The following is a 24,478-nucleotide window of genomic DNA, read 5'->3' on the forward strand; positions in this document are numbered from 1 at the left end:
CTGTCCATTGTTGATCTGTGTTTGTCTCCACATAACATTTTATGGAAGATAGATATTGAAGATCCTGTTTGCAATTTCTTGTGCTCACTGACTTGGATATTTGACTATCTAAAAAGTAATCAAATTTTAAAAAGTTCCTTTTTAAAAGTTCCTTTTTAAAATTCTTAAACTATATTTTCTGCTTTGGTTTGCAACTCATGAAAAAGGGAGTGCTTTTTTTCTGAGTATGTAGCTTAAAGCTACAAAAACTAGGTGATACTACAGAATTTATGTTTTGTCTTCATTATAATAATCCTCATTATTTTAGGCCTAAGTAAGTGTACATAATTAAGATCAATAAGCATTGGGGGTATGGGATTCTTGTTTGTCCCACATCCTGGGGTCATAAAGGAAGTTGTCACATAAAGCCATACCTAAGCAGATAGGTGATGGCAGCTGGAATTACTACAAAACCCCTATACCAGGGGTGTCAAACTCGCAACGTCATGTGACGTGTCATGATGTATTGCAACTTTTTTTGCCATTGCTGGCAATGGGGTGGGCACAGTTTTGCTATGATGTATCCAGCCCTTGGGCTGGCAGTTTCACACCCGTCCTACACTATGGCAAAAAGGTGGAACGGAATCTGTAAAACTCAGGGGACTGGGAGAAGGAGAAAGGCCCTGCTTGTTGCTTCCAGTATGCGGTGAAATAATTTGATAGATGAAGTGTTCTTAACATCTCCATTCTTGTTTTAAGAGTGTTCATTATTCTCTCCCTTTCTTAAATTTTAACATCCATGTTAGAATAGCTGGCTATGGTGGCATAGCAGAAGTGTGGCATTTTGATCATTATGCTTCAGTGGTGAAAAATAATGGGTTTCATTGGCTTTTCTACTGATTTCTTTCTTATAGAAATGCTGGTGCATTTTAAAGATAAATTCCCTTGCTTTATGAGCACAGAAGACATTGTTCAGTGCAAATGACAGCAAAGGCTTTTTATTAATTCTTTGTATATTGGATTTTAGCATATCTATCTATGCCTAAGTTATGCCATATAAACATTATCAATTTTAACAACTTTGAACAGGAATAAATGAAGCTAAAATGTGACTCTTTTAAAACCTTCTCCCCTTCTATTTAATTTATTTATTTCATTATTTAATGTAAAATGCTGTTCTCCAGTCATTACTGATCCATTTGATTTCTAGTTTCCTTGTTTAATTCATCATTAAAACAGTTCTCATTTAGTTGCCCACATGTTACATTGAGCATTTGGGTGATTTTATTTAGCAGAATGAGTAATTTTCATCTTTCCTAATCAAAGCTCTGTCATTATCATCATCAAGTACTACTATATGAAAAAGGCTGGAGAATATAGATACTCATATGTTAAAATGGTACTTGCCCATCATTTCATGTCCATGGATACTTACATGATAAGCTCTTGACATGTTGTTCCCTAAATTAATTCAGCACTGAATTTACATGCCCTTTATAATTTACTTTTCAATTTCATTTAAGTTACCTCAAATTGCAGAATGCATCAAAAATATGGGATCCATGATTCCCATGGAATTGAAATTTAGCAACATTTGTAAAATATTTTATGACATAAACATTATCATAGTTTATGACATTATGACATAATACAAAATGTAATTAAACATTTCCTTAAACCAAAGCATCCATAAAACAAAGTGCCTAATCATAAGTGCCTAATTGCAGACCGTTGCTGTTGGGTAGCAACATTTCCAAAGAGTTCAGTCCATCAGTGATAATAAAAAAACTAGATCAGGCTTTGAAACTGGAGATTAGAAGATACATTTTTAAAACTAAGAAGTTTTATGGTTCTAATGGGTTTAACCTAACTTTATTTCACTATTGGAAGAATTTTGCCATTAATCATATGGTCATATGGGCAAAACAAAGTTTTTATGCACTAACATGCCATTCCATATCAATCTAATAATTAAATCTTGCAAACACATTACACAGTGCAGAATTCTGATGTGTGCAGAAATGACAAATAATCCTGTCAGATAAAGATTTCCTGCAACAAATTTCTGAATAAGCAGTGAAGAACTTTTCACATATAAACTCAAAAGCAAATGAAAAGAAAACACACACACACATACACACCTGTATATGTATATACATATACATAGATATATATACATACACACACACACATATATGTTTGTGTGTGTGTGTGTTTTCTGTGACATAAATGAAAAGAATAGCTTAGCCTTTTGAAGAATTATTTTTTTAGCTGAAAGGGAAATTAATTTCACACTGCCAGTTTATCCCATGAGTAGTCTTTTGACCTATACAGAGAAAATTGTGGCTTGTACATGCCATCTAATGTAAAAATATGTTTGATTTAAGGACTTCTAGCCTGCTGCACAACCTCCTTGATTGCCATCCTAGAACTTTGGGCTAGAGCAATGAGGATAGGTAAGCAGTTAATCAAAAGGATGACAAACAAGGTAAGAAGTCAATGGAAGCAGCTATTTCAGTGATTTGGGATGGAGAAAGTCCCAGATGGGCTCAAGGAGACATCTTTTTCACACCAACACTTATACTCTGTGCTGAAGCTGATAAGCTATAACACAGCAACTTTTAAAACTAAATTACTAATGAAGCAAATTTAGTTTTTTGGGTGATTTGTTTACTTTCTTATGCTTTTGACACATATTGCTGAAGCTTTTAAGTGTGGCTACATAAAGTGATACCACTTAACTGTCTTCAGCAGGGGTTATGGAGCAAGAACAGACCATTATGTGCAAAATGCAACACATATTAACTGCCAGCAACAAAACTAGGGATTGCTCTTCTGAAAATCACCTTGTTCAGTTAACTGTCTTTGTGATTTGATCTTCCCATACTTCCCATATTCCAGTCTTAATGTTTACCTATCAGTTCTTGTCTCTGCCAATCTATTGCTCATAATTCCCAAAGCACCTACACCACCTGCAAATCCATTTTGCATAGATGAGCTTGTTGGTCTGCGAAAAGGAATTTCACACAATTGTCTTTGTATGACACCAAGTGATACTCTGTTAGAGGCTAAGAGGTCTTTCACGGAGAACGTTTCACCAGATATTCTGGGTCCTTCTGTCTCACTGTCAAGGACACCATCTGACTCAATTGATATGTTGCGCTGGGTCCACGCAGTCCCTGGCATCACAACATTTGTCTGTGGCCTCAAGAGTCTTCTTCGGCACTTATGACATGTGCTGCCCAATTTCTTTAATATCCAGTTTAAGAATTGTTTGATAATAATGGAGATCACATTAAATAAGGAATAGACAAAACATATCCCTATGAATACAACAACACCATTGCCAAACCGGTAAACGTTATTGTAGTATGGATTCAAACCACTCACCATGTCACCAAAACCAATAGTACTGAAGGACACAAAGCAATAATAAAGAGAATCAGAGTAACTCCATCCTTCTGTTGCTGTGAACATAGCAGAAGCACTACAGGAAACAATAACTGATACCAAACACAAGATGAGCATGATATTATACACAGAGGGCTTCCATTCAGCTAAGAGGGCTACTTCATCAATCTCAGCCTGCTGGACATCTACAGAAAGTTTTTGCTTTAGCTTCCTCTTATGGTAAATCTTCATAACATATCCGATAACTGTGATCAGACGCTCCAGGAATAGGTTGAAGAATAAGATGGTCGCTGCACAGCCAATAAGGCCATAAAGTATCAGAAAAAGTTTTCCTGCTCTGGTAATTGGTGTGGTTCTGCCAAATCCTGGAAGATAAAAATAGAAAAATGTTATGTAAACAAGATTTCTGAGCAATACGATGTTACACATAAGAAGTCAGTGTATTATTAAACTTATCTATTTGTGGTAATGTTAGAATAGTTATACAGTACATTTATGTAAAATTTCATGGTGCTCCATAAGCATTATTTATTTATTTATTTATTTATTTATTTATTTATTTTAATCCCATTTATATCCCGCCCTTCTCCGAAGACTCAGGGCGGCTTACAATCTAAGAAGCACAAATCAATGTGCTTAGCAATAGCCTTCATTCTATGTATATGCCTGCTTATTAGGGCTTTCGCCCCCCCCCCCCAAGCAGCATTATTACAAAGTCAGCTTATTGCCCCCAACAATCTGGGTCCTCATTTTACCTGCCTCGGAAGGATGGAAGGCTGAGTGGTGGGATGCGAACCTGCACTAATTGCAGGCAGCTGGTGTTACTTAAGCTTCTGATAACTATTAATATACCAATGTGTGCAAGCTTGAGAGAGTGATGGTACTCAAATAAATTGAAGTACGATCCAGCCAGATTGGGTGTCCAAAGGTAATGGCATCCAGAAATGAAGACTGGGGAGAAGAAAATCAGAAAGAAATTTGTAGGAAACATCTAGTGGATCTTGGAGTTGTAGTGGACAATCACTTAAATATGAGCCAGCAGTGTGCTGCAGCTGCCAAAAAAGCCAACACAGTGCTAGGCTGCATTAGCAGAGGGATAGAATCAAGATCACGTGAACTATTAATACCACTTTACAATGCCTTGGTAAGGCCACACTTGGAATACTGCATCCAGTTTTGGTCACCATGATGTAAAAAAGATGTTGAGACTCTAGAAAGAGTGCAAAGAAGAGCAACAAACATGATCAGGGGACTGGAGGCTAAAACATATAAGGAATGGTTGGGTATGTGTAGTTTAATGAAAAGAAGGACTACGGGTGACATAATATCAGTATTCCAATATCTCAGGGGTTGCCACAAAGAAAAGGGAGCTATTCTCCAAAGTGCCCGAAGGCAGGACAAGAAGCAACGGATGGAAACTAATCAAGGAGAGAAGCAACCTAGAACTAAGGAGAAACTTCCTGACAGTTAGAACAATTAACCAGTGGAACAACCTGCCTCCAGAAGCGGTGAATGGTCCAACACTGGAAGTTTTTACGAAAAGGAAGCAAATTATAGTGCTATACACAAAGCCACCACTAGATGTCATTCCAAGTCCATTTTCCACTCTTAAAACAAAGGATTGATTTTTTACATTTTGCCTCAATGTTTTTTCAAAGAGAAAATCTTAACAGTTATCTCAGTTCTCAAATTTATCAAAACTGTAGCTTTATGTTATTTACACTTCAATATTGTACGTTTCTGCCCCCCATAAAATTAAAACACTGCTTCCGTTTACATTCGGAGGTTTTTAGCTTCTTGGGAGCCTTTCCCAGGAAACTCAGTTGTAAACAGTGAAAAAAATCTTCACAGCATTGTTTTTGCCACCTTATTCATTGTAACCATCAAGCTGACTTTGTTAGTCACCAAGTAACAGTGGAGCTGTGGCAACAAGAAAAAACCCAGGCCAAGGAGTTGATGTGCTTTAACAAAATCTATACATCAGAAATGTTCATCTGAATTACACTAAAAAACCTAACTGTCTGGTACCAGTTTCATAACTACTAGCCAATTAATGTTTACTAATTAATTTATAATATTTTTTGATATTTTCTTCCAAGAAAAAAATATAAAGGAACAACTTGTTCAATTCTACAGAGTAGTATAATTTTTTCTAAAATTTTCTGAAGAAAGCAGTTATACAATTTTTCTAATCTTAAAAGATGAAATTTACATTAATACAAGGAAAACAGAACTAATGGATTACTACAATTGGCAGTTAGGTGTGAGGTTAGTGCTTTCTTCTATGTTAGAACTCTGCTCAGTTAGGGTTTTAATTTATGTAGATATTGTCTTACCATCACTACATCACTACAGAGCTAAAAACAGTCATGACAGAGCTCAGGAAGCAGGAGAGAGAGCGCTAACTTGTACCGTACATATATGGAGAGTGGAATTAGAGTTAATGCTATTTTACTTTAGTTAAAGCTTTTTTAATCTAAGTGACATAATGGAAGAAAAAATGTTTTTGTGATATTCCTGCTAAACAATTAGAAATGTTTTGTAGACCCCTGTAAGAAAATTCAGAGCTAACATGGGTTTAGTGATTGACCATTAAAAAGAATGAGATTATATCCCTTATTGCTATCAGTTCTAAAGCATCAAAGAGTTCTGCTCATTGTATGTTCCATATACTAAAAGACAACCTCTCACAGATGCATAGCAAGTAACTCTGTCTTAGAATGAGAGCTTAGTTCAGTCTTTCTCCTCAAATCAGACTTCTCCAGATAGGTGGAATTATAGCTGGTTATGCTACTGAGAATGATGGAACTAACACATGAGGAATACACCAAATGAGGAATGTAGTCCTTGTTTACCAATCATGATTGGGAATGGCAACTCTGCCACCAAGCAAAGTGGTAACTAAGTGACAAATCACATGACTGTAGCTGTGCTTTCGACTGGAAAGAGAGAAACTCAAGTTTCACACCTTTGGCTTTTGTTTGCCTCCTAACCATTCCCCTTCCCTTTGAAATGCTGGAATGCTACTTACTGTTTTGTACACATAGAAAGCAACTTGATTACACTGCAGCCCAGGGCTGGGAGCCACTGGTACACTAAGCAAAGAGCTTACAGCATTCTCTTAAAATCTCTTTTCTCTCCAATCTTTCCAATCTCTCTACTCTGTGAGGGGGGAATAGGAAGAGAAAAAGCAAGTACCGGTAATTTCTGTAGGCAATCTCTCTTTTGCTTCACCTTTTCCTATTGCCAGCACAATCACAATGTGAGGTGTAGAAAAGCAACCAGCTAACAACTCTCTTGAAATCTCCTTCTCTCCAATCTACCCCCTGCAGAGTGGAGGATATGTGGGTGACCATATTTCTTTATTAGTTGGTTTCTGGGTGATCTTCAAGAACAGTCCCAGTTTATTATAGTAATTATACATCTCAGCTCTTATCTATTTTTTTTTCTGATTGGGGGGATATACATGGCAACAAAGCACTATTTTGCAGCCTTCAACTATTTTTATTTTGTAAAAATACTCTGGGGCCTAAGTAGATTCTAAAAACATTTTTTAAAATAAAACATGATGGTAACAATTGTTTTGTTTGTGCATGTCAATTTCCAATTTAGCAGTAGCAATAGCACTTAGACTTATAGACCACCCCATAGTGTAGCACTCTCTCAGCCTATTGCCCCCAACAATCTGGGTCCTCATTTTACCAACCTTAGAAGAATGAAAGGCTGAGTCAACGTTCAGCACTGAACTCTGTGAGCAGAATTTGCCTGCGATACTGCATTCTAACCACTGTACAACCGAGGCTCTTTTAATTGTTAATTTGTTTTAATTCTTACTGATATTTTATCATTGAATATGAGATACAAATTCAATTAAAATGTAACAGTAAAAATATCATTTGTGTGCTTATACCTGAATATGTCCATTATGTTTCATTTCAGTTTAGTCTCCAAGGAGAATCTTACATTGATTTCCCTTCCTTTTCACTGATAGCATTGTAAATACATTTACTTATGGTACTGCTGTTGCAAGAACAAAAAAAAAATAAGTTGTGTAAAATGTTTTTCCCCCCTTATAAGTGCAATTTTTTTTAAAATCAATGCTAATTGAACTTTTAGGTGTAAAGCACTGAGCACTGGTATATTTGGTTTTTATTGTCTAAAGAAATTAAGATCATTCAATTATAGCTTCAGATATCTCCCAAATGAATGAGGTATTTTTCACTCTAGTCACATGTTAACTAAATATTGCAATCATCCTTCTCTTCTGGGTATGTTAACTATAACGCCCATTATTCCCAGCTGATAGTAGACACCAGTCAACATACATAATTCCAGGTGAGTGACAGAAATAGGAGCCCCAGGCTACACACTGGGTCATGTGGAATAGTCCACCCTAGGCCCCTTTCCATAGACACTCCATCTTACCAAAGTTCAGTTGAAGCCTGTTGTTCCCCATTCTGGCCCCCACAGACTCCAAGCACTGCAAGAAGATGACCACAACACCATTTAGTTCACCAAGGATAGAGATGTACAATCTGGTATCATCTGCATACTGATGATACCTCATTCCATGGTGATGGGATGATCTCATCCAGTGTCTTAAGTAGATATTAAAAAGAAGCTGAAAGAGCACCAAGTCCTGTGATACCTCATAGGGCAGGGGGCATGGGATGGACCACTTGCTCTCTATTGATTGGGACTAGCCTCGAAGGCAGGAGGTGAACCAACACAGAACCGTGCCTCTCACCCCAAACTCCTGGAGATGACCCAAAAGGGTACCATGATTGATGGTATCAAAAGTTGCCAAGAAGTCAAGAAGAGATGGATGTACTATCTCTATCTATTGGCAGTTTGCTACTCTTTCCACCACAAGGTAGACTTTAATAGTAGCTGCCACTCATGACTAGTCTTCCTCCAGCAGTGTTCTAGAAGTCTCTTTAGCTCCCTCAATTCCTCATGAACTATGGGGAATACTGGGAGCAATGGACTGAGAGAGGTCGCACAGGTGAAATCCTGTCCAAGATCTCTGCTACCTCCCTATTCCAAGCAATGGCTAGGATCTTAGCAGAACTTCAGGCAACATCCCCAGCTCCTTCTAGATTCCTCAGTGTATTCATCTGTCACCAGGGATGGATCGATTGAATATTTCCTACCTATATTAAAAGAAAGGAATTGAAAGAATTGAAACTTTGACTTAGCCATATCTACATGTCTTTTGATTAGCACCTACTCAGTAAACTGACCATTGTAGTCAATTAAACTTTTATTTAGTTCTAACAGGATTGCTAAAATCCATAATTATTTCAGGTCTTTGTTGTTGTTAGTTGCGAAGTCGTGTCCGACCCATCACGACCCCATGGACAATGTTCCTTCAGGCCTTTCTGTCCTCTACCATCTTCTGGAGTCCATTTAGGCTCACGCCTACTGCTTCAGTGACTCCATACAGCCATCTCATTCTCTGTCATCCCCTTCTTCTATTGCCCTCAATCTTTCCCAGCATTCAGCTCTTCTCCAGTGAGTCCTTCCTTCTCATTAGGTGGCCAAAGTATTTGACTTTTAGCTTCAGGATCTGGCCTTCTAAAGAGCAGTCAGGGTTGATCTCCTCTAGGACTGACCGGTTTGATCGCCTTGCAGTCCAAGGGACTCGCAGGAGTCTTCTCCAGCACCATAGTTCAAAGGCCTTAATTCTTTGGCGCTCAGCCTTTCTTATGTTCCAACTTTCACAGCCATACATTGCAACTGGGAAGACCATAGCCTTGACTATACGCACTTTTGTTGGCAGGGTGAGGCCTCTGCTTTTTAGTGTGCTGTCTAGATTTGCCATGGCTTTCTTTTTTTTTTTTTGTAAATATTTTATTAGAATTTTTTAACATAACATAAATCATTATAAAACAGAATGTTGTCTGGGTAACATTTATAAGACAGTCCTTAACAATTAATTTCTATAATCTATATTCCAAATGTTAATCATTTGATTTCCCCTTTCCCCAACATATCTTTCTTTGCAAAACATTACATTAAGACAGTTTTATTTGCTTAACTACAGTTCAATATATAGTTTCAATAATCTTGTGTATCGTTTTAGTTGCCTTATCATAAATTCTGTCAACATGTTTATTTCAGCTTATTTCTCCCCCCCAATTTCTAAATATTTTTACAAGTGACTAGATTTGCCATGGCTTTCCTCCCCAGGAGCAAGCGTCTTTTAATTTCTTGGCTGCAGTCTTAAGATTTACTAAAAGTTATAGTCTGCCTATTTCACCTTTTCTTTGAATCTGTCTGGTTTAAATGTGTTCTAAATGGCGTCTGTGGTTCAGTATATTTTGGGTGATGTAGTTTTGCTATTAATTACCCAGGGAGAGATTTTTATTCAAGACAGGAAAATACAGAAAGTTTTTAATCTAAAGTTTAGAGGAATTCACAAGAACTGGCAAAATAATTAAAAAAAACCACAGTAATAATTTGAAATTAGGATATCCATTTTAAAGAAATAGTAAGCCTTAAAACAATTTTAGTATAGTTGTGGTAAGTAGTACATTTATCTGACATACACAATTCTTTTTTAAACTCTTAAGGTCAGCATAAATGTAAAACCATTGAATATATTTTTTGAATATATTTTTAAGTACCTAAGATATCTCAGATGTGCACTTAAAACAGCATTCCTCAAACTTTCTGGCATCAGGGACCGGTTTTGTATAAGACATTTTTTCCACAGACAGGGGTAGGGGATGGTTTCACACAGAGCCTAGATCCTCGCTCACTGCCGCTTGCGGGGTCCAGTTCCTAACAATCCACTGATCAGTACTCTTCTGTGGCCTGGAAGTTGGAGACTCTTGCCTTAAAATGTGAAGACTGAATACGGCAAAAGCAATCTGTGAACCAAGCAATTTTTACATTCTCCATATATAGCAGGACAGCAACTTCCGGATTCCTACCAGCATGGGCAAAGTTGGGAATGGTGGTATACACCACTACAGCCCGCAATTCAGGAAAGCATAATTAATTGCAACTCTCACTTTCCGGTAGAGACTGAAGACTAGTTGCATGTATGATTTTTATAGAGGATAATGTTAAGCATGATACAGTATTTATTAATTTAGAATATATTTATTATGTAGCCTGCTTTTAAGCGACTTTAGTTGTACAACTCTAAGCTTCATATAGTAATATCTTTGAAAAGTACATCTTTAATATACCACACTTTAAAAAAAACTGATATAACAGTTTAACAACCTGTCTTAAATGTCAGAAATGAGAGTTCCCTTTTATAAAGCAGTGTGTTCCACCAGAAAAGAATTCCTGCAGAAAATCTTGCATCAGAGTTCCTTTCTGTCTTATCACAACGGGAGGCCACCGTTGTCCAAATAGCCGGGTGTGAGTCTCTCCTCATGAGATGTGGCCCTAGGGCTCAGTTGGGCTTGCTGCTTGTGTACCTTTCGCCTAGTCGCATAGCAGCAGCCCTGCCTGAGCTTCTCAATATCCTCTCAGGGTTGGTGATTGAGTTCCCCAGATTTATAATCTTGGGTGACTTCAATCTGCCATCCCTGGGGGGATCATCTGAGTTAGCTCGGGAGTTCATGGCTTCCATGACGGCCATGGACCTGATGCAAGTAATTCAGGGCCCAACTCATGGGGGGGGGGTCACACGCTCGATTTGATTTTTCTATCTGGCCGGTGGTTGGATGATCTGGGTGGGGTCTCTCCAATTGTTACGCCCCTGTCATGGACCGATCATCATCTCCTGCGGCTGGTCTTCCATTTTGCCAACCTCCGTCGTGGGGCTGTTGAACCAACTAGATGGTTCCGCCCCAGGCGCCTAATGGACCCTGAGCGGTTCCAGGCGGCCCTCGGGTCCCCACCTGCCGCCTTAGTTCACAGCTCGGCTGAGGCCCTAGTGGAAGCCTGGGAAAAGGCAGCCACTGAGGCACTCAACCAAGTTGTACCCATGCAGCCCCTGACCCGGTGCAGATCCCAGTGGGCTCCGTGGTTCTCTGCGGAGCTCCGGGAGATGAAGCGTCGGAGACGGGGCCTAGAGAGCTGTTGGAGGTCTAGCCGGTCTGAATCCGACCGATTGCGACTAAGGTCCTTTACAAGGTCTTACCTCGTGGCGATGAGGACAGCAAGGTCAAACTACTTTGCTGCCCTCATCGCGTCCGCAGATAATCGCCCGGCCGCCCTGTTTAGGGTGACTCGCTCCCTCCTGAATCAGGAGGTAAGGGAGGAGCCCTTGCAGGGCCGTGCCGAGGAGTTTAGCCAGCATCTGTCGGACAAAATCGCTCGGATCCGGACCGGTCTGGCCTCCGACTGGGCAGAGTCTGACGGTGAGAACATGGGTGATCTTGTCGATATCATCTGGGAGGAGTTCCTTCTGTGTTAAATGAAAAGACAGTTATGCTGACAAATATGTTACAGTATTGAGTGCAAATATCAGTTGCCATGAGACAAATTGTGCTAAGAGAAGAATGTTCTTTCTGTGTGATTTGTACTCAGTCCTCTATATAAATTTAAAAGACTGAACATCTGATGGTTTCAGCCAATGGGAAAATGTTTTAGAATACTGTGTAAGCATTTGTCTTTTACTGGACTTAAAATCCAATCTCAAGCTAGGTTATTTTCAATTACATTGACTAGACAAAAAGCTGATTAAATACTAATATTGGGATTTCCAACTGAATCCTAGTATTGTGTCATTCATGAGCTGAGAGCTGGTTTGGAGGACTATTGAAGTTGAAAGCGCATGTCAGGTGAGGGAGGAAACCTTGCAGGGTCGTGCCGAGGAGTTTAGTCAACATCTGTCGGACAAAATCGCTCGGATCCGGACCGGTCTGGCCTCTGACTGGGCAGAGTCTGACGGTGAGAACATGGGTGATCTTGTCGATGTCATCTGGGAGGAGTTTGACCCTGTGACTCCGGAAGAGGTGGACAGGATTATGAGGAAGCTGAGCTCCACCACTTGTTTATTGGACCCGTGCCCCTCCTGGCTGGTTTATTCGGCTCGGGAGGGGACACGAGGCTGGCTCCAGGCAGTGATAACTGCTTCTCTGAATGAGGGTAGTTTTCCCGCCACCTTGAAGGAGGCGGTGGTGAGACCCCTCCTCAAGAAGTCTGCCCTGGACCCAGCTGTTTTAAACAACGTTCAACCAGTCTCCAACCTTCGCTTTCTTGCGAAGGTTGTTGAGTGTGGTGGCGCAGCAGCTCCCTGTGTTCCTGGAGGAAGCTGATTATCTAGACCCGTACCAATCAGGCTTCAGGCCTGGGTACAGCACGGAGACGGCATTGGTCGCACTGGTGAATGATCTCTGGCGGGCTCGGGACAGGGGTTGTTCCTCTGTCCTAGTCCTATTAGACCTCTCAGCGGCTTTTGATACCATCAACCATGGTATCTTACTGCGGCGTCTTCGGGGGTTGGGAGTGGGAGGCACCGTTTTACGGTGGTTCTCCTCCTACCTCCTGGGACGTTCGCAGTCGGTGTTGGCAGGAGGGCAGAGGTCGGCCTCGAGGCCTCTTGTTTGTGGAGTGCCTCAGGGGTCGGTCCTCTTGCCTCTCCTGTTCAACATCTATATGAAGCCGCTGGGTGAGATCATTCGTGGTTTTGGGGTTGGGTATCATCAATATGCTGATGATACCCAGCTTTTTATCTCCACCCCAAACCACCCCAGTGATGCCCTCTCCGTGATGTCCCGTTGCCTGGAGGCGGTCCGGGTCTGGATGGGGAGGAACAGGCTTCGACTCAACCCTGACAAGACTGAGTGGCTGTGTGTGCCGGCGTCTCGGGAAATTGAGAATATTCCATCGCTAATTATGGGGGGTGAGATATTACCCCCCGTAGATAGGGCTCGTAACTTGGGTGTCCTCCTAGATTCACAGCTCTCCTTGGATGATCATATAGGAGCTGTGACTAGGGGGGCCTTCGCTCAGGTTCGCCTGGTGCGTCAGTTGCGGCCCTATCTAGATCGGGATGCCTTGCGCACAGTCACTCATGCACTCGTGACCTCCCGTTTGGACTACTGCAATGCTCTCTACATGGGGCTGCCCTTGAGGACTACTCGGAGGCTCCAGCTGGTGCAGAATGCAGCCGCACGAGTGGTGGTGGGGGCTTCCCGATACTCCCATGTAACACCTCTACTCCGCGAGCTGCATTGGCTTCCGGTTGTCCTCCGGGTAAGATTCAAGGTGCTGGTTACGACCTATAAAGCCCTAAATGGCATGGGTCCGGGTTACTTACGGGAGCATCTGCTGCCGGCATCAACTTCCCTTCGTCCAGTGCGCTCCCACAGAGAGGGCCTCCTTAGGGTGCCGTCGGTCAGAGTGTCGACTGGCGGCCCCCAGGGGGAGGGCGTTCTCTGTGGGTGCGCCAGACCTTTGGAACCATTTACCGGTGGAGCTCCGGATGGCTCCCGACCTTCGCTCCTTCCGACGTGACCTAAAAACATATTTATTTGAACAAGCCGGCCTGGTCTGATGGGTTTAGGGGTATTTTAACATTTTGTATTAATTTATTTAATTGGGCTACTGTATTTAATATTTCTTTTAATTTTTATATATTGTATTTTATTGTATTGCCCTGTACACTGCCCTGAGTCCTTCGGGAGAAGGGCGGTATAAAAATTAAATTATTATTATTATTATTATTATTTTCAGCAGGCACACCTTATACTGGAAGAATCCATTTTGAGTAAGTGGTCTTGAAGATAACAAGGCATCAACTCACATAGAGATGGATAATCAACACTTTAAATTATCTTAGAAACCAAGTGGCAGCTAATATAACTCCTGGAATATGCAATAGGGTTATATTAAATGGTTTGGTGCAGCGTTATTCTGTATATTGCAATGTAAAATTCATTACATTAGTTCAACCAGCAGGTGAAAAAGGCATCAATGACATGCCACCATTTTCTGTTCCAGAAACAACCAGAAAATGGTACACAAACTGAAGCTCAATAAAAGCCCTCCTGGCCACAGCTTCCATAGATGTTTCATAATTTTAAAGACAAGAGAAACCCCAAGTTGTGCAGTAGTTTTATCTTGAGAAACTATCCTATCAAGAACTAAAGCTAATACAATATTATCCTGAACTTAGCCTCTAAAACAAGTCATTCCATCTTCACATGTTAAATCTTCATGCATTTCACCTACATCCTTATAGCTTCAAGAATGGGGTCAACACTTCCATCCCATCTCTCAAATGGTCTGAGAGCAAGATATGAATCTAGGTATAACCATCAAAATTGATAATAGAATCATAGGGTTGGCAGGGACTTTGGAAGTCTTCTAATCCAAACCACTGCCTGCCAAGGCAGAATTTTATACCATCTGGACAAATGGTTGCCAATCTTTTCTTGAAAATCTCTGGTAATGGAGCACCCACCCTCTTACAAGCTTCCATCTATTGCTTCTTGTTCTGCCTTCAGGTGTTATAGAGAATAAATTGATGCCCTTTTACCTATGACAGTCCATCAGGTATTGGAAGATTGCTATCAGGTATCCCCTAAACCTCCTCTCTGTTAGACTAAACATACTAGTTCCCTTAGCCATTCATATAATTTAGACTTCAGACCCTTTATCTTCTTTGTTGTTCTTCACTGCACTCTTTCTAAGGCCTCAACACCTTTTTTGTATTGTGGTAAGCAGAACTGGATGCAATATTCCAAATGTGGCCTCACTAGTGCAGTATAGAGGGGTACTTTCACTTTTCATAATCTTGATGCCATCCCTGTTGATGTAGCCTAGGTCTACATTGGCTTTTTTGGCAGCTGCAGCATACTGCTGACTGATACTGGTCCACCAGGACACCTAGATCCTTCTCACAGGGACTTCTGTTGAGCCAATTACCTATCCTGTATTTGTGTATACTTTCCTCACCCCTGAACTGCATCTTGTTCAATAAGTCTTCAATAAGTTCAATAAGTCTCTCCATAAGGAGAGGCGTTACATGCTAGGAAGATTGGTTTGTTCTCAATGAAGTGAGTGACTGTGGAGTTACTGGACAAGATGTCCTTTAATGTTTGGGAGCTGATTCTGTGCTTGTCCTGCCACTGCCAAGGTGTCTGCCTATCTAACAACCTTTGTAAAGGTTCAGCGATGGCTGCTTTGTGAGGCAAAAAGGTGTGGTAGAAATTGATTAAACCTAGGAAGGCTTGTAGTTCCGCCTTATTTTTGGGTTCAGGTACCAATTTGATTGCCTTAATTTTTCCCTCAGTAGGGTGAATACCCTGTGCATCAATTCTGAATCCTAAGAATTCAGCTGATTTTACCCCTATACAACACTTGTCTTTTTTTAGTTTAAGCCCTGCATCCCTGAATTTCCCCAGTACCTGTTCCAGCCTGTCTGCTAAGATGTCTTCAGTTTTTCCAGCGATTAGGACATCATCATCGAAGTAAGGGCATACACCAGGTATGCCCTTTAAGGTCCTCTCCATCACCTCCTGGAAGATGCCTGGAGCTGCTGCTATTCCGAATTGAAGTCTGTGAACGCGGAACGCCCCCTTGTGGTTAACTATCGTTTGGGCCTCGGCGGCTTCCTTAGACACAGTGAGTTGCAAATACGCCTGCGCCAAGTCGAGCTTGGCGAAAATGGCGCCGTCCTGGATCGTCGCGAGGACCTGCTTCACCGTCGGGACCGGGTAAGCGTGTTTTTTCATTGCTAAGTTCAGGGTGGCTTTATAGTCAGCACAAATCCTCACATCCCCGTTCGGTTTAAGGGGTGTGACGATTGGTGTCTCCCAGAGGCCTCCCTCTACGGGTTCTAGGACGCCCTGGCCTACTAGCTTATCTAGTTCGGCCTCGATTTTTTGTTTAAGGGCGAAAGGCACCCTCCGGGCCTTAAGCCTGATGGGCCTAACAGCGGGGTCTAAATTAAATGTAATGGGGGGTCCCTTGTACCTCCCTAACGACCCATCGAACACGTCTGCGAAGTTATCGCAGACAGTTTTGAGGGTCTTGCTAGCAATTGTGTTAATTCCCCCTACCCAAATTCCCAGGTAACCCATTGTATGCTTTCCTCCATGTAGATGTAGTTTCATTGAGGTGAGTGCAGTAGGTCAGCCAACTTCAGATCTATCTAATGGTGGTACTATCTATCCCACATTATTCTATCTTATCAAAAGTAGGCTGGGGACGACCTTATTAAATACCTTAATAATATTATATATCAAACCTTCCAATGACCTCTCCCAGCAACTTCATACGGATGCTATATAAAATGATGCCTGCATAGTTTTAAGTTCTTTTTTTGTACCAGAAATTCTGAAACAAAGCATCAAAATGATTGGAATGACTACAAATTTCAAACTTATGGTAAAAGAAATCGTTACATTGAATTTCACTAGCAATTCCTTTTGGCTCCGTCTTTGAGAAGAGTGACAGCTTCAATAACAAAATATATTGAGCGATACCAGGATAGAACAAATCTAATTTCACTTCATTTATAGGTAAACCTCATTAAAAGTAAATTAAGATTATTATTGTCCAGTCATATATTTTTTACTTCAACAACATTAACATCTTCATTTTTGTATCGTCTTTGGGATGTCTCTGGGGAAATCACTTAAGCCTTTTTGGGGACACAGATGGCTCAGGAACCACACATTGTGTAAATATGCTTTATATAAAATTATATCAAGTTCTTTTGTAGGACATATGATTTGGAAGATCCTAACATTAAGACAAATAGCACATCTCATTTGAAGGCCAGGTTGAACAAATAAATAGCTTCTTCTATTTGGATCTTGAATAAACAGGACTTCTAGTTGCAGATATTCTGTGTTCACCTATTTTGGGTGAATAGTGTGAAAAACATAATAGTAATTATCCAGTAATTTAATGTGTACAAGTAGTGACTTGTACCAGTAAACAGTACCAATGCAATAATTGGGCTTCTTTTCAATAACTGGAGGAGGATGTCACGGAAAATGTGCTTTCCCTGACAACTGAACCCTTCCAGGATCAGAACACTCAGAACCAAGCTGAGTCACTCCCTTCCCTGTATGAAGATCTTTCATTGTTGCTAGAATTCCTCTGAGTTTTCATTAAAACTTTTGATAGGATTGCTGCTTGCCTAAATTTTTTAATCACTGAACAATTAATAAGTGAACTTTTCAAATTCAGCTTGGATATCTGCATATGGAGATAAGACATTACTTGAAACCAAAAAAGAAAAAGAAAAAAAGGCTACCCTGGCTACATGCTGTGATGAAATAGGAGATTACTTGCACTTCACTAAAGCAAATAAGATTCCCAATACTAGGTGTCTAGGATGTTTCATAACAACTGTATCTGCTTTGGGAAGTAAAGTGCTATCACCATCCATTCAATTACAGCTAGAACTGAGCTGTGCTAGTGAGCCATTACAGTCTGTAAATATTTTGTGGAGACGGGACTCAAAATAGACCCTCCAGTTTGCTTTTATTTGATATAGACATATAAAGTTCCTTCAATAATGTTGCTGATCCATCCCTTTTCCCATTCTTTCTTCTCATGACAGCTGCCCTTTTTCTAGATACAGTAAACACAAAAACCATTTTGAAAAATCTTAGTTTTCTCCATGCATACAAACACAAAACATGAAGACAACTTGGATAACACCGTAAATACTCACACAAAACCAGGTAAACAACTATCAATATTATATTTTACAATGCATAAAGAAGCAATGGATAGCCTAAAGTCCATAAAGCATGTTTCCCAAACCCTTTTTAGGTGTGTTCCAATCTGCACGCTGCATCACTAAAATTCATAAGGCAAATAATTTCTTTTTACACACACCCTCTCCAAAAACATGATGGTAGGGACCACTAAAACTAATTCAGAAACAATAGACACACAGCCTTGAAATGCTTTTCTTGAGGTATTCATTCCATGCTATACTTCTGCAAAGCAGCGGTGCTAAGTTCGTTTAACATCAACCCTGCATCTCTAAGAAAGCAAGCAATAATTTCTCAGATACCAGTATGTGGTAGTCAGTAGGTAAAATTGTGGACTTAATGTGACTTTAAGAATGTTATGCCCAGTGTATACATGGTTTTAGAATGTAAGCTTTATACACAATAAAATGTAACCTTGGATCTATATACCTTCCTCACAGTATAAACAGTTACTGTGCATAGAAAATTTTTAACAGATATTCAGAATTCATCTACCATGACAACAGAGTAGCTGGTGTACTCTGGGCACTAATATTTGATGACCCCAGTTCAAACTATATCTTGTCAAAAAGGGTTTTTGATTAATAAGATTAGTCATATGTGCACTCCACAGATTAGTTTTGCATCACTACAGATTTATCAATGTCATTCTAAAAGGCTGTAAAAGACAAAATGTTCAAGCTCAGTGAGAGAACTGAGACAATTGATAAGGGATGATAGTTAAGAACAAACAAGCTGTTTTCATATCAAGAAGAAAAAGGCTAGAAATCTGTTGAGAACAAACAAGCTAATACTTAAGTTATACTCACAAGTTAGCCTAGTAATGTATCCAACATTCAAAACAAGCTAGCTAATTTTCACTCGTCAGAATAGTTGTGACTATTCATATTATGCAACAAAAATGCCATTTTAAAATCAAAGTAAAAGTACCTGTAACAATATCTATAGCCTTTTTGTAGGAATTATGAAATCTAATGTCTTTACTTTTTTATTCACATATATGACAGGTATTATATATTGGTTATTATAGATACTACATTTAGATTATAAGAACATACAAGAATAGGATTTTAGTATTTCTTGTGACAGAGGAGGTACAGACATGATCCCTAACCTTCAAATTGTAATTTCAAATGGTTACTAAATATGGCAGTTGCTAAATGAGGACTACTGTATCTGTATTCACTACAACCTGAAGGAGATTTTCTTGAAATAAGAAATTTCGCTTTTCTTTTCTTCCATATTCATTCAAGAGATTTATATCACAACTTTTTTTTCTCTTTAGGATAAGACATATTATGAAAGAGTATAGGTCTTTGTGACAGGCAAGATATTTTTAATTTTATTTATTTATTCAGAAAAATTATGTGACTTCCTATCTTAAATAGATTACCCTTGGTGACTTTTTACCCAAGAATGTAATCTACATATGTATCTCCACAAAGAAAAGAAAGAAAAGAAAGAAAGAAGAAAGATCTCATACAAGTTCTCTTTCAACCCATCAACATATTTCTATAATCACCCTTCCCTGATCTTGGGGTTCTTACATTATGGACTTCAAAACCAGGAATTTTTAGCAGTGGTTTATTGCTTGGAATTCTCAAAAATGCAGGCTAAAATATAAGAAATCTGGTTTAGTTTTTGCCTTCAAACTTTAGTTTTTAAAATTAATCATATTAAAAGATGAGTTAAAAATAACATAGTCCTATTCAGCATGTTGGCTTGGGAATAATTGTCTGAGTAAGCCAGGATCCAGCCTGGCCAGTTACATTTACATCAAACAGCATTCCTTTTAACGGCTAAGATTTTCAACAGAGCCTATTATGAACCAACACATTTTTTCTCCCCCAATGAAATTTATGCTGCAGCACAAGGCAGTAAATAGGGAAGTTCAAAATGCTGCAATTATTCCTGTTTTTACTATTTTGAATGAATATAGTCACTCTAGGTTCTGAATCAAACTTCAAATGGATGACATTTGGAGCCTTAGGAAGTTGTTCTGGCACTATTTCAATTTCATATTTATTCTGGTTTTGTGCTATCTATGTATTAGGCAGAATCATGAAAAAGACAGAGAGTGACTGAATAAACGATAGGGAAAATAACTGAAAATGGAGCAGCTGGATAAAAAAATAAGTTTGATATTCCCTTGTTTATTAATGTAAATGCTAGGAAATACATCCATTGTAAGAATTAAGTATTGGTATATTATTTTGTGTGCATCCTCCAGGATTTTCACCTGAAATTTCAAATAAACTGTGGGCACAACTTAATCTGTAACAGGCAAACATCTGCATGAGATCTTAATGTCTGCACACAAAAGTGCATCCAAGAAGGATGAGGAATCCCTGAGATCCATGGGAAATGCCAACCTGGGAAAACATCACTTTGGCTAGCTCTTTTCTCCTCAATATGTTTCTTTTTTTTATTGAAAAGTTTTTCAATACATTTTATCTTTAACAACCCCTCCCCCCACCCCTTACCCAACCCTTCCTAACCCTCCACCCTCCCCTTCCCCCCTCCCCATCCCTGACTTCCCAGAGCTAAATACAAGGTATAAAAGTAAAAGCAATCATAAACAACCATATGCTAACAACAATAAACTATTAAGTCTATCGCACTCTAGCTCATATAAAATGACTACAAGCACCTCCTCAATATGTTTCTTATGCTCTGGAATGATATCGCTACACTGTGAAGGTTTGGATGATGTGGATGGAAAAGGAAAAATAGAAACGTAGTGGAATGAGCAGCCAGTTCTGTTTCCACAAGGACCAGTCCAATGCTTCTAGGAAGCCCACAAGTGATTCCAGAAGGCAACTACAGACCCATACGGAAAGCTTCCAATTACAGTAATGAAGTGACAACTCCAACTCTAACTTCAAGGTTCAAATTAATCATAGTCATCCTTTGTATAATTCTTGGTCCATTGTAGCTAAAATAAAATTGCACAGAGATATAAAAACCCCAAAGGTTTTCCAAAAAAGGAAAAGTAGGAGGAGAGAAACCTAATCTAACCAATTAATACTGAAGATGTTCTAACTGTTGATGGGGGCAAAAACTAATTGAAATATATTGAAAAAAAATTACAGGTGACTGCTGTCATAAACAGGTGCACTGCATACACTGTCACCTATTAAATATAAGCTCTGGGCAATTATTCTATCCAATTTAATTACAAAATGGAGTCTGTATTCTGGTCAACAGGAGGATTTTATATTTTTATATCCACTTGCTATATCAATGTCCCCCAATAGCATAAATTGTTGTTTTTGTAGTTGAAAGCAACCCAATAGTTTAGCAGCATCCCTTCAGCGCTGTGAATAATTTGAGATATAACATGAAATCTACATTACATACAAGAGAGCCAGTTGTTAAAGCACCATGCTAGAAATAGAGAGACCTATCAATTTTAGTTCCGCCTTAGACACAAACTCAGGTGAGTTACCCTCTCTCAGACCTACAAAGAAAGCAGTGACGTGGGTTACCTGGGGCTGGTCTCTCTTTCAGTCCTACAAAGAAAGCAATGAGAAACCACTTGTAAAACCTCACTAATAAAACTGCAGTCACCAGGATTTAATCTGATGCCTTGAAGGGAGCAAAAACAACAGAAAAGCCTACTACATATTAATTCACTCAATCACTGTTAAAAGAAACCAACTGTACAATTGGGGCATCTTAATAGCCAATTACACCTGCTAAATGTAGTTATTATAAAGGCTCACCAGTTCAGATAACTTCAGTGCTTGTTCTTTTGTGATATGATTTGTCATGAAAAAATGTTTTTAAAAGATTCTATGGAAGGAAATGAGCACTTGCTGAGATACGGTAATTCTTTGATAAGAGTGATTCCTTTGGGAATTTAACTCATGTCTACGTAAGAAAGAACATTCAGGTACCGCCGGAACCTGAAAACTTGGCTCTTCGATCTGTTTGGTCCAGACTGTGGGGTTGTTAATTTAACTGGGTTTTAGATTTACTCTTGGGGCTTGAATTTAATTTAATTGTTTTATTTGTTTTTAATTTTTTGTATTCATGGTTTTAACTGCCCTGTAAACTGCCCTGAGTCCTACGGGAATAGGGCGGTATACAAATCCAATAAAATAAATAAATAAATAAATAAATAAATAAATAAATAAATAAATAAATAAATAAATAAATAAACTAATTGTGTTGCCATTTAGAAAGATGAGAAACTTGAGATATTCAAGAACATGCAAGATTAAAGTACACAAAAGCCAGTATGAACTTTCAATAAATCTGACTTCCAATGTGTGTTAACAGGAACAAGAGTATAACATGCTCAGAAATTCTTAAAGACATGCTATAAAACTGAAAATACAACAAACCAGTGGGAGAAGAGTGAAGGAAAAGTAACTTGCTTATTACTCTCAGTACTGTGTGGAATAAATTTGGCTTTCCGCAGTGAAGTTCACACAAATGTGTCCTATGGAAAGAAATCTGTCATGCTTTTCTGAGAGATTCCCCCCCCCCCATTCTGTAAATACCTTGTGACTTTGAGAAGCACATTTTAGCCAAAGGTACTTACTTCTAAGCCGTTTCACAAGCTACATATACAAATATACAAGCCATACAATCTTTACCTTCCAGCACTGACGTTGATGATGGAAACCTATTCATGCTTTTGCTCTTCTCTTGTGGAATGGTAGTTATTTTCTGAGCTGGAAAAGTTACAAGAGCCAAACCGGGCAAGGCAGATGAAGTAAGTGCGTTAGTATTTTGAGCGTTTCCTCACTTACCTACAGTAGAAACCACGGTGCCTACAAAAAAAAAGGCTCCCAATAAGTCCCACTGGGGCCGCGTTGTGTTTACCCGGATACCCATCCGGTAGGTGGACTCGTACTCAAGCAGAAAATCCTTCAGATCCGCCAAAGCCAGGTTGTACTTTTGGGAGAAGTTTTCAATCTTCATCTGCCACTTCTGAAGGGCTTCCAGCTCAGTGGGCCGCTCCATAAGGGAGAAGATGGCAGCTCCGCAACCCATGTAGAGAAAAGACAGAAAGGCCAGGAGCAGGAACCGGGCGGTGTCTTCGCTGAGGGTGCCAAAGGTGGACGAAGGACAGCAGCAGAGACAGCCGCGACAAGCCATCCCGCTCTGCCCGCCAGGCGCCCGAGCTTTATCGAGCTCCCCTCAACGGCTCATTCTCCTCGCGCCCCCTCCAGGCAGGGTTCCGCAGCTCCCGAAGGGGCGTGCGGGGCGCTCCGTGAAGTATTATTCTCCAGGCTCAGAAGCGGCAAGAGGGCAAGGCGCGGACCGCCGTGCTGCACCCCTCCGCCCCACAGGAGATAATAATAATAATAATAAACCTTTATTGTCAAAGTACAACCTGTGTACATTGAGATTAACTGAGCCTCCCCCTGGGCTCTCTCCCCCCAACACACAGGGACAACAAACCCTCCATCCTAGCACACCGTGTGAACCAATGTGAACCAATCGTCCTTCCGTCCCCGCAGGACATCCTTTAGGATCGCGCCGAGCAACCGTCCACCTGTTGACGAAACTCGAGGCGCTTCCTCGATGTTCTCCTACCGAGGACGCACGTGGCAGGCTTGGGGTTTGAATCAACTCCCGTCTTGTCAGACCTCACAACTGCCCCGGCGCCGGGCTCCAGGATTTCGCACCACCCCGAAACGCCCAGCGGTTATAAAAACACCGCTTTTTCCACGTGCAGTACGACGACGACTTCGCCAGGAGATCAGTAAGGTCCGCAAAGTGGCCGTTTTTTCCTCCGGACTCTTCGGACAACCCACGGGAAAAATTGAGACCGGGCAGGGCGTTAAAACGCTCCGGATTTCTTCCCAAACCCGCCGAAGAGAGTCAAAGCGCGGCTCCTTTGCTTCCCGCCTCCGCCTCTACAAGCTGTTTCAAGGAAGCACGGGAGAGACTTGCGGCGAGCATGGCTATGGTGCTTGGCGGGAGAAGAATTTCGGAAGTCCGGATGCGAATTTTACTGGAATATCGTGGTTGATCGGGCTGTCGTCCTGGGGAAACTGGGCGAGAGAATCCGGAAATGGGGCTGCCTAAGGCCTGTAGGGCTACAAGCACGTGAAATGAATCCCCAAGGTCCCGTTTTGACGACCGCGCTGTCAAACAGGTAACCGTTATTGTTCAGAAACGCACAGCCCCGTTTGTGGAGAGTATCTCTGCAGAGGTGGTAGGCATGCTTTATCTTTTTTTTATTTTACCTTTTATCTTTGCAAGGAACCAAAGTCAAAAGAGGGAAGCGTGGTGCCAGGTGCCTCCTTGCTTTAGTCTCGAATTTTACCGAATTTAGAATGGATTGATCTGCAAGAAACAGTGATTTATCATTTTATTTCCAGTTTCCTTGGGAAAAAAAACAGCAGAGCAGCTGCCTTCTTGTTTCTTCTTCCACAGTAGTTCGGGTTGCCTTTTGGAAACTGGCTGACTTTCTCTGGTTG

General features: G+C 40.3%; 1 protein-coding gene across 1 annotated transcript; it reads right to left on the reverse strand.

Moving 5' to 3' along the window:
* Positions 1–2,889: 2,889 nt before the first annotated feature.
* KCNK13 (potassium two pore domain channel subfamily K member 13) lies at positions 2,890–23,147 on the reverse strand (the record flags this gene model as incomplete). The annotated part of the gene is made up of 2 exons (XM_081322246.1): positions 2,890–3,755; positions 22,799–23,147. The coding sequence occupies 2 exons, from the start codon at positions 23,145–23,147 to the stop codon at positions 2,890–2,892; spliced, it is 1,215 nt and encodes a 404-aa protein (XP_081178372.1).
* Positions 23,148–24,478: the final 1,331 nt, after the last annotated feature.

The sequence above is a fragment of the Vipera berus genome (genome assembly GCF_964194415.1).
Source record: "Vipera berus genome assembly, chromosome: 1".
Taxonomy (NCBI): domain Eukaryota; kingdom Metazoa; phylum Chordata; class Lepidosauria; order Squamata; family Viperidae; genus Vipera; species Vipera berus.